Source organism: Notamacropus eugenii, chromosome 2, assembly GCF_028372415.1.
Source record: "Notamacropus eugenii isolate mMacEug1 chromosome 2, mMacEug1.pri_v2, whole genome shotgun sequence".
In the NCBI taxonomy this organism is placed as follows: Eukaryota; Metazoa; Chordata; class Mammalia; order Diprotodontia; family Macropodidae; genus Notamacropus; species Notamacropus eugenii.
This window is the reverse complement of record NC_092873.1, coordinates 98507185-98518864: the sequence shown is the minus strand read 5'-3', so window position 1 is coordinate 98518864 and position 11680 is coordinate 98507185. Positions and strand designations below refer to the sequence as shown.

General features: G+C 36.2%; 1 protein-coding gene across 3 annotated transcripts in view; it reads left to right on the top strand.

The window, feature by feature from the left end:
• The first annotated feature begins 3654 nt into the window (after positions 1–3654).
• Positions 3655–11680, top strand: part of KIF6 (kinesin family member 6) — a 504404-nt gene continuing 496378 nt past the window's right edge. For 2 of the 3 annotated variants that reach the window (XM_072642002.1, XM_072642000.1), the window contains exon 1: positions 3656–3862. Coding sequence is in view for 2 of the 3 variants with exons in the window: in XM_072642000.1 (XP_072498101.1) it covers positions 3797–3862 (66 nt within the window). In the remaining variant the exon portion in view is untranslated. Of the gene's footprint in view, positions 3863–11680 lie in introns of all 3 variants that reach the window. The other variant, XM_072642001.1, reaches the window with a different exon arrangement.

The following is an 11680-nucleotide window of genomic DNA, read 5'->3' as shown; positions in this document are numbered from 1 at the left end:
TCCTTAGCCTTTTTCCTAAAGAGCTAGGCAAATGACTTCTTTATTTTGAGGATCATGTAGGGGAGCAAAACTCTAAAGGATCTCAGAACCAGTGTCAGAGTTAAAAGCAGCCTTAAAAATCATATAGATTAGGGATTTGAAGGAATTTTTGCTTTCATGGACCTATGTGGCATTCTAGTGAAGTCTGTTAACCCCTTCTCAGAAGAATGTTTTCATAAAACAAAATGTATCTAATTGCAAGGGAAACTAATTATGTTGAAATAAAATTATCAAAATATTTTTTAAATAAGGTCATAAAAAATAAGATCATGAGATGATATGATGATATACTTAGAGAATCCTAAAGAATCAAGTAAAAAAAACTTGAAATAATAAACAACTTTAGCAAAGTTGGATATAAAATAAACTCACATAAATCATCAGCATTTCTATATATTACTATATATTACTAAAGCCCAGAATCAAGAGAGAAAGAGAAATTTCATTTAAAGTTACTCTACACATTATAAAATATTTGGAAGTCTACCTGCCAAAACAAACCCAGAAACTATATGAACAGGATTATGAAACACTTTTTATATGAATAAAGTCAGATTTAAATAATTGGAAAAAAATAAGTTGCTCATAGGTAGGCCAAACCAATATAATAAAAAAGACAATTCTACCAATCTTAACTTATTTATTCAGTGCCATACAGATTGAAGTACCAAAAAATTATTTTAAAGAGTTGGAAAAAATCATAACCAAATTTAACTGGAAGAACAAAATGTCCAGAATATCTCGGGAATTAATAAAAAGAAATACTAGGGAAATTGACCTAGTCAGATTTTACATTGTGTTATAAAGCAGCAATCTTCAAAACTACTTGACAATGGCTAAGAAATAAGTGGTGGATCAGTGGAATAGGTTAGGTAACAAGACACAGTAGTTAACGACTATAGTAAGATACTGTTTGAGAAACCCAAAGATTGAGCTTCTGGAATAAGAACTCACTTTTTGATAGAAAATGCTGGGGAAACTGGAAAATAGTATGGCAGAAACTAGACATAGACCAAAATCTTACACCATATACCAAAATAAAATAAAAATGGGTACATAATTTAGATATAAAGGCTGATACTATAAGCAAACTGGGAGAGCAAGGAATAGTTTACCTATGGAAAAAGGGATCTTTGGAAAAGGGAAGAATTTATAGCCAAACAAGAGACAGAGAACATTATGAAATGTAAAATGTATAATTTTCATTACATTAAATTGAAATTACATTTAATTACATTAAATTGAAAAGGTTTTGCACAAAGTCAATGCAACCAAAATGAGGAGGGAAGTATTTTTTACAACTAATGTCTCTGATAAAGGCCTCATTTCTAAATCATATAGAGAACTGAGTCGAATTTATAAAAATACAAGTCATTTCCCAATTGATAAATGATCAAAAGATATGAATAGGCAGTTAGAAATTAAAGCTATCTATAGTGAAATGAAACTCATTATTGATTAGAGAAGTGCAAATCAAAACAATTCTGAGGTACCACATCATACTTATCAGAATAACTAACATGACAAAACAGGAAAATGATAAATGTTGGAGATGTGGGAAAATTGGAACACTAATGCATTGTTGGTGGAATTCTGAACTAATCCAACCATTCTGGAGAGTAATTTGGAACTATGCCCAAAGGGCTATAAAACTGCGCATACGCTTTAATCCAACAATTCCACTTCTAGGTCTGCATCCCAAAGAGTTCATAAAAATGGGGAAAGAACCCACATGTACAAAAATATTTATAGTAGCTCTTTTTGTGGTATCCAAGAATTGGAAAGTGAGGGGATGCCCATCGGTTGGGGAAAGGCTGAACAAGTTGTGGTACATGAATATAGCGGAATACTATTGTGCTATAAGAAAGGATGTACAGGCAGACTTCACAAAAACTTGGAAAGACATATGAACTGATGCTGAGCGAACTGACCAGAACCAGGAGAACATTGTATACAGTAACAGCCACATTGTGCAGTGACTGACTTTGACAGACTTATCTCTTCTTAGCAATGCCATTATCTAAGACAACTCCAAAAGACTCATGATAGAAAATGCTGTCTACATCCAGAAAAAGAACTACAGAGTCTGAATGTAGATTGAAGCATATTATTTGCTTTTTCTTTCATTTCTTCTTTCTTGTAGTTTCTCCCATTGGTTCTAAATCTTCTTTACAACATAACTAATGTGAAAATAGTTTTAATATGAATGTATATATTGAGCCTATCTCAATTTACATGATGTATTGGGGTGGGTGAAGAGGAGAGATGGGGAGAAAATTTGGACCTCAAAATCTTATGGAAGTAAACGTTGGAAACTAATAGCAAATAAACAAGAAAGAAAGAAAAAATAAGATCAAGGACCCTAGTTTAAACACTCCTGATTTATAGTATTACACCTTTATTTTGCAATGAAATTGAGATCCCCAAATTAGATATAGTCTCTTCCAGTTCTAAGTCCTATCCTCCTATTATTTGTCTAAGGTCATATGTTTATTAAAGAGTTAAGCGCGAATTCAAGCTATCCTCTCTCTCCAAAGGTAACTTTTAGGCTAAAAAAATCTCCTTGCACCAGAATTCTCTTGGCAGAATTTCAGACTATTGTTTCCATGCCATAAGTGAGTCTTCCTGGGATGTGTACCTTCCAGGATCCATAGGAGCATTGCTCTGGGCTAGGAGGATGGAATCAAAGAATTCGACCTTCCACTTGCAAGTAAAACAGTAGGTCAACAAGCATTAATTAAGAGCTTACTACTTGAAAGCACTGTGTTTAGTGTTGGGATACAAAGAAAAGCAAAAACTACCCCTGACCTCAAGATAATATGCAAATAGTTATGTACAAACAGTATATATGCAGGATAGATGGTCGATAATCTCAGAATGGAAGGCAGTTAAGGGGGATCTGGGAAAACTTCTTGCAAAAGATGGGATTCTAGCTGAGACTTGAAAGAAGCCAGGAGGCAGAGATGAGGAATGGAGCACTCCAAGCATGGGCAACAGCCACTGAAAACACCCTGGGTAGGGAGGTGGAGTATATTGCATCCTGTGTGAGGAATAGAGAGGAAGTCAGCATAGTTGAATTATGGAGGACCTGAGGAAGAGTAAAGTGCGACAAGACTGGAAAGGTAGGAAGGGACCAGGTTGCCAGGGGCTTTTAAAACCAAATAGAGGAGTTGTTATTTAATCGTGTAAGTAATGGGAAACCATTGGAGTTTGGTGGATTGGAGTGGGGAGAGAAGAGGCAGAAGGCTTTTGAGATAGTCTGGGTGTGAGATGGTGAGGGACTGGACCAGGGTCAAAGGAGAGAACTGGATGAGACCTGTAAGACCACTTGTCCGATTCTCACGTTTTATTGACGGGGAAATATAAGTGCCTTGCTGGATTTATGCCTTGGGATGAAGAATAGGGAGTGAGCACTCTTGCTATGTGACCAGCAGCTGGATTTAGGAGTCCCTGGGCAGGGGTGGCGGGGCAAAAAGGTCCAGCCGAAAATGAAGATTCAGGGTCCTCTGAACACATCCGCGCTTCGGTCTCCTAGCAACCACAGAGACCCAAGACTCACCTTCCGCGCCTGCGCGCTTGCCGGAGCCTCACAGTTTTTTCTGCCACATTCAACCAGTTAGGGAGAGGAGGAGGGGGGTTGACTGGCGGCTCCGGGGCATGCTGGGTAGTGTCCATAGTTCCTGTTGCTAAGGCTGAAGGCGTGGGGAAAGAGGGAACGCGGTGTTGGGAGTGTTGCACTGGGGCGCTAAAGTGGAAGATGGTTAAGCAAACGATCCAGATCTTCGCAAGGGTGAAGCCCACCAGCCGGAAACAACCTCAAGGGGTACGGGACTGGGGAGAGGGTGAAGTGCCCCCTGCTGTGCTAGCCTTCCTGGGGTCACTGTAGGGGAAGAGGGGACCAGGGAGGGGTGTCAGCGAGCCCCGTGAACCCCCTTCCAGCGCTGCACCCCACAGTTGCACTCATAAGGCATGAATCTCCCATGTATACCGTACAGGCATAAAGGGTATTGTCAGGGCTGGAAGGGACTTTAGGGACAATTTAGTCCCACCCCCATTGTATAAAAGTAATAGTAACGATGAGGATGATGATAATGGTAATGGTGCAGCTAAAAGAATGGCTGATTTCGAACCAGAGAGCCTCCGTTTAAATTCCGTGTGATCTTGGACAGGACTGTTAATTTACCTGGGATTTCATTTTTTCTTCTGTAAAATGCACTTGCAACAAATGTTCCCTGAGCTGGTTAGTTACCTTTGGGTCTAAAAGGGTGAGACTAGGTGAATTCCAAATTCTCTTCCTTCTCTAACAAAGTTTATGATCCCTGTGACCTCAGGATTTTGCCCAAAGTGACCCTGGACAAGTTAGCCACCAAGAACAAGATCCCAGCCAAGTCCTACCTATACCCCAGACTCACAAAGACAACAACAGGAGCGGGTGGAGGAGGTGCAGAAGTTTGAGAGTCAGAGGCAAAATTCAAACCCAGTTTAACCTGGCAGTCTGCCCCCTGTAGCCACATTGCCTATATAGATATATAAATGCATGTATGTATGTAATTGCATTTCTTTAATGCTTAGAAGTTTGCAAAGTACTTTACAGATATTTCATTCCACCTGCATTTTATAGATGAAGAAAATGAGGAAGCGGTTAAGTCACTTGGTCTGAGTCACTCAGAGGGTATCCGAGGCAAGATTTGAACTCCATTCTCCCTAACTTGAAGTCTAGCACTTTATGCACTGAACCATCTGGTTTCCTCTATTTTTATCCATATCCAGCTACATATGTACTTACTTGTTGCCATAAAACTGACCTCTACATACATTACACACACGCTTTTTATACACTCAGGCAAAATAACTATTAAATACATGTATACAGATAAATATGCAGTCATAAGTATGTCACCACTCAATCTTTAAGCTAGACACTAGAAATACAAACAAAAATTGGAGTCCCCGACCCTGAAGGTTACATTATGTCTGACATGGACTTATGTAAGTATGTGCAAAAGATATATAAATTAGATACAAAGTAGATGCATACAAAGTGTTTTGCACATAGTGGGCACTCAGCAAATATTGCTGACAGAATAGAGAGGTTACCAGATGTGTTTATTTATCTATATGCATATTTCTTAAATTAAGCAAATGCAGAGTACATGATGCTTTTGCAGACAATGTAGCTTTTATTCTGTTCAGTACTCAATGCACCACGTTGTACTGAAGTCTCTTGATTCCTTATATCGATTCTCTCAACTTCTAATGCCTTCCCTCACTAAACTTTGTTGTACATATCTTGTATATGTATTTGCCTCCTTTAGTAGAATGTAAGCTGCTTGGGACTAGAAATTTTTTCATGTTTTCCAGTTGTTTCAATTGCACAAACAGACAGAAATGTTTGCTTCAAATATAGGACCATTTTTTTTTTTGTACTGAGAATAAATAGATGGATTCTAGAGTTATTATTCACTAGTTCATAATTTTGTTGATAAGTCATATCAGTACCTTAGGAGACACGTTCTGTTATGCCAAGTAAGATATAAAACTAGATCATTCGAGAAAAATTACAGGGTCGATGGAACCTGGGTGTAACCACATAAATTTGAAGCTGTAAGGTATCTTAGAGGTCCTCTAATCCAGCCACCTCATTTTTAAGGAAACTGAGAAGTAAAGGGATTTGCTTGCCTGTCACACAGCAAATGAATACCCCAGTTAGGATTTGAACCCAGGCCCTCTGACTCCTGCTCCACTCTGTCTTGCTGCATTTTCCTTTGTCTCTTTTTTTTTTGTACATATACTTACAGGTGGTTAAAAAAATGAGTCAGGAATGAAGCTCATTTCTGTTTCTTGAGTCAAAATACTACCATAAATTCTACACAGCAAATTATTTATTAATGGAGAGAGGAGTTTGGACCAGAAAATGGAAGTTTTAGTGGGAGATGCTGTTTGTTGTGTTGGATAAGATGGTAAATAATAGCCATGGATTTCATATTGAAACATTTGACACGTCTTAATGCTTAATTTTCCCTTTCTATAAAGTGATGCTCAGTATCTTTATCTGCTTTATTACTTTGGTGAAAGTATTTGCACTATTCTTAAATGTTATTTTTAACTCTAGTGATTTCCAAAGTGAGGGAGAGGGAATAGATATTTAAAAATTTAAAATCTAATTTTTCAGTACAAAGTTATATTCTTATACCTTTTCCAAGGTATGGAAGTGATTCAGGATTAAGGAAGGCTATGCCAGTAGAGTTTAAGCTTAGGCAGATTTTTCTAAATCAGAAAGTCTGTGAGTATGGTCTGTGAAACAGACCATCTGCTGTCTGTGAACCAACCTCTTTCAGTACAGAGAAGCTCATCATTAATATTGGCTAACCACATAGAGATGGATGCCCTTTAATCATGGCAACCCATACTCTTCACTCAACATTTTGTTAGCAAGCACATATATATTGAATATTAGCATGTCATATATTTATTTAACTTCAGATTCTCACTGAGGGACTAATATGATTGGAAATTCCAACATTTTTATATACTTAAATATTGTGAGTAATAAGAATTCCCCCTCAGAAGTCCCATATTTTATAATTATCTTGCCAACAAAAGGGCAGCTCTTGTAGTAGGGGTTCAGGGGTAGAAATCATTTGGGCATTTCTCTTTCCTACCAGCCTACTAATTCCATCAGACTTGAATGGTCATTTTTTTTTTTTCATTCCTTGCAAAAGACCGTTTAAAACCGTTTTTAGTTTTAAGAATTTAACACCTCATTTTTTCTGTTTCATTTCTCTTAACATTTGCTAATTTCAACTTCTTCTCACTCCCTCCAGGACTTCCACACTTGTCAGCCATCTGGTTGGAATTACTATATGTTATCATCAGTGTTGTTGGTGGGGTGTGTACATGCACATATATGTAATCTTTTAAATGCACATGTGTGTATACATATAAAATAAACGTATATACAAATGTGTATTATGCGTATACCTATATGTATGTATATGTTAAAATATATACATATACACCCACATATCCTGGACTTGGGCTCAGGAGGAACTGAGTTAAAATCCCACCTCAGACACTTACTAGCTAATCATTCTAGGCAAGTAGTTTAACCTCTCTTAGTCTCGGTTTCCTCATTTGTAAAATGAGGATAATAATAGCACCTATCTCAAAGGGTGGTTGTGAGTATGAAAAGAGAAAATGCACTTTGCACACCACATACGTCTAATATAATTGCAGATATGTGTGTATATGACATATATACACATAGATATAGAGAAATAGTTTTATACATGTATATCTATAGCAATATAGATATATCCATACTTTGTTTTTATAGAGCTGTCAAACACAGCCCACAACATTCCCAAGTGGGCCTGAACCAAATTAAAATGTAATTTAGAAATCCTTATAAGTAAAAATACAAGTAAACACAGATAATGTGTTTAAAACCAAGTCAATAAGAGGCCTGCAGGGATACTTATGTATGGATTAACGGTCCTCATTTCTGTTTTGAGCTTGACACCATTGGTGTAGTGGATTGAGCACTGATCTTGGAATGAGTGGAGTCTGAGTTGGATTCCTTCATCTCTTACTCACTAAAGGTGAGACCCAGATAAGTAATTTTACCTCTGATAGCCTTAATTTCTTTATTGTAAAATGGGGTTATTATACCACTGACCTCACAGTGTTATAAAGATCAAACGAGATGATAGGGTGCTTTGCAAATCTCTATAAAAATGTGAGCTATTATTATTTTTTCACCTCTTTTTAAAAAAACTATTTTATTTGTTTTCAGTTTTCTACAATCACTTCCATGTACTTTAGATTTTTTCCCCTCTCTCCCACTCCTTCCCCCTCCCTCCCAACTCCCTCCTCAAGACAGTATGCAATCTTATATAGGTTCTATACATACATTCTTATTAAATACATTTTCACCTTAGTCATGTTGCATAGAAGAATTAAAATGAATGGGAGAAACCATAAAACAAAGCAAAACAAAACATAACACAAGAGAAAATGGTCTGCTTCATTCTGTGATCCAATTCCGTGGTTCTTTCTCTGAATTTGGAAGGCATTTTGCCTCGAGTCCATTGGGAATTTTTTAGGTCCTTGCACTGCTGTGAAGGACTAACTCTACCAGAAAAATTCCTCTCACACTATGGCTGTTGCTGAGTACAAAGTTCTCCTGGTTCTGCTCCTTTCATTCAGCATCAGTTCATATAAGTCCTTCCAGGCCTTTCTGAAGTCTTCCTGTTCATCATTTCTTATAGCGCAATAGTATTCCATTGCATTCACATACCACAACTTATTCAGCCAATCCCAATTGATGGGCATCCTCTTGATTTCCAGTTTTTGGCCACCACAAAGAGAGCTGATATAAATATTTTTGAACATGTGGGACCCTTTCCCATTTCTATGATCTCTTTGGGATATAGTCCTAGATGTGATATTGCTGAGTCAAAGGGTATGCACATTTTTGTAGTCCTTTGGGCATAGTTCCAAATTGCTGTCCAGAATGGTTGGATTAGTTTACAGCTCCACCAACAATGAATTAATGTTCCACCTCTCCCACATTTTCTCCAGCATTTATCATCCTCCTGTTTTGTCATGTTAACCAATCTGATAGGTATGATGTGGTACCTCAGAGTTGTTTTGATTTGCATCTCTCTAAACAATAGTGATTTAGAGCATTTTTTCATATGACTATAAATAGCTTTAATTTCTTCCTCTGAAAACTGCCTGTTCACATTCTTTGACCTTTTATCAATTGGGGAATGACGTGTATTCTTGTAAATTTGACTCAGTTCTCTATGTATTTTAGAAACGAAGCCTTTATCCTAGTTACAAAAATTCTTTGCTAGTTTTCTGTTTCCCTCCCAATCTTGGTTGCATTGGGTTTGTGTAAAACCTTTTCCATATAATGTAATCAGAATTATTCATTTTTCTCTTCATAAGGTTCTCTCTCTCGTTTGGTCAAAAATTTCTCCAGTCTCCATAAATCTGACAAATACACTATTCCTTGCTCCCCTAATTTGTTTATAGTATCAGTCTTTATGCCTAGATCATGTATCAATTTGGACTTTATTCTTGTGTATGGTGTCAGGCATTGGTCTATGCCCAGTTTCTGCCACACTGTTACCCAGTTTTCCCAGCAATGTTTGTCATACAGTGAGTTCTTGTCCCAGAAGCTGGGATCCTTTAGTTTATCTAACAGTAGATTGCTATATTCATTGACTACTGTGTCTTGAGTACCTCACCTATTCGACTGGTCTACCCCTCTGTTTCTTAGCCAGTACCAAATGGTTTTGATGATTGCTGCTTTATAATACATTTTGAGATCTCGTAGGGCTAGGCCACCTTCCCTAGAATTTCTTTTCATTAGTTCCCTTGATGTTCTGGACCTTTTGTTCTTCCAGATGAATTATGATTTATTTTTTCTAGCTTTAGAAAATAATTATCTGGTAGTTTGATTGACGTGGCACTGAATAAGTAAATTAATTTAGGTAGAATTGCCATTTTTATTATGTTAGCTCGACATGAGCAACTAATGTTTTTTCTAGTTACTCAGATCTGACTTTATTTGTGCAAAAAGTATTTTGTAATTCTGTTCATATAGTGCCTGGGTTTCTTTTGGCAGGTAGACTACCAGATATTTTATAGTGTCTACCATAGCTTTAAATGAGATTTCTCTTTCTATCTCTTGCTGTTGGGTTTTGTTAGTAATATATAGAAATGTAAATGATTCATTGGGGTTTATTTTATAACTTTGCCAGAACTGTTTATTATTTCAAGTGGTTTTTTACTTGATTCTCTGGGATTCTCTATATGATCATATCATCTGCAAAGAGTGATAATTTAGTTTCTTCTTTGCCTATTCTAATTCCTTCAATTTCTTTTTCTTCTCTTATTGCTAAAGCTAACATTTCTAATACCATACTGAATAACAATGGTGATAATTGGCATCCTTGTTTCACCTCTGATCTTACTGGAAGTGCATCTAACTTATCCCCATTGCATATAATGCTTGCTGATGGTTTTACGTAGATACTGCTTATTATTTTATGGAAGTTCCATTTATTCCTATGCTCTCCAGTGTTTTCAATAGGAATGGGTGTTGTATTTTGTAAAAAGTTTTTCTGCATTTATTGAGATAATCATATGGTTTCTGTTAGTTTTGTTGTTGATAATGAGCAATAATGCTGATACTTTACCGAAAATTGAACCAGCCCTGCATTCCTGGTATAAAATCCTACCTTATCATAATGTATTTTTCTCATGATAACTTGCTGTATTCTTTTTGCTAAATCTTATTTAAAATTTTTACATCTATCTTCTTTAGAGAAATTGATCTATAGTTTTCTTTCTCTGTTTTGGCTCTTCCTGGTTTAGGTATCAGAACCATATTTGTATCATAAAAAGAATTTGGTAAGACTTCTTTGGCAATTTTCCCAAATAGTCTATGTAGTATTAGAATTGACTGTCCTTTAAATGTTTGACAGAATTCACTTGTAAATCCATCTGGCCCTGGAGATTTTTTCCTAGGGAGTTCATTGATTGCTTGTTCAATTTCTTTTTCTGAGATGGGGTTATTTAAGTATTCAGCTTCTTCTTCTGTTAATCTGGGCAGTTTATATTTTTTAAGGTATTCATTCATCTCATTTAGACTGTCAAATTTATGGGCATACAGTTAGGCAAAGTAATTTCTAATTATTGTTTTAATTTCCTCTGAGATGAGTTCACTCTAATTTTTGATATTGTTAATTTCTTATTTTTTCTTTTTTTAATCAACTTGACGAAAGGTTTATCAATTTTATTGTTTTTTTCATAAAACTAACTCTTAGTTTTATCTATTAGTTCAATAGTTTTCTTCATTTCAAGTTTATTAATCTTTCCTTTGATTTTCAGTATTTCTAATTTGGTATTACTTGGGGATTTTCAATTTGTTCTTTTCCTAACTTTTTCAGCTGCATGCCCAATTCACTGATTTCCTCTTTCTCTATTTTTTTCATGTAGGCATTCAAAGATATAAAACTTTCCCTAAGAATTGCTTTTGCAGCATCCCATAAGATTTGGTAGGTTGTCTCATTGTTGTCATTCTCTTGAATGAAATTGTTGATTGTTTCTATGATTTGTTGTTTAACCCACTCCTTCTTTAGGACTGGATTATTTAGTTTCCAATTAATTTTTGGTTCATCTTTCCATGGGCTTTTATTACATGTAATTTTAATTGCATTATGAACTGAGCAGGATGCATAGTCTATCTCTGTCTTTCTACACTGGATTGTGAGGTTTTTATGCCGTAGTATATGCTCAATTTTTGTATCTGTGCCATGTACTGCTGAGAATAAGGTATATTCCTTTCTGCCTCCATTCAGTTTTCTCCAGACATCTCTCATATCTACCTTATCCAGAGTTTCATTCACCTCCTTAACTTCTTTCTTGTTTATTTTGAAGTTAGATTTATCAAGTTCAGAGATGGCGAGGTTGAGGTCCCCCAATAGTATAGTTTTGCTGTCTATTTCTTCTTATAACTCCCTTAACTTCTCCTCTAATGATTTGAATGCTATACCACTTGGTATGTTTAAAAATGATATTGCTTTGTTGTCTGTGGTGCCTTTGAGCAGGATATAGTTTCCTTCCT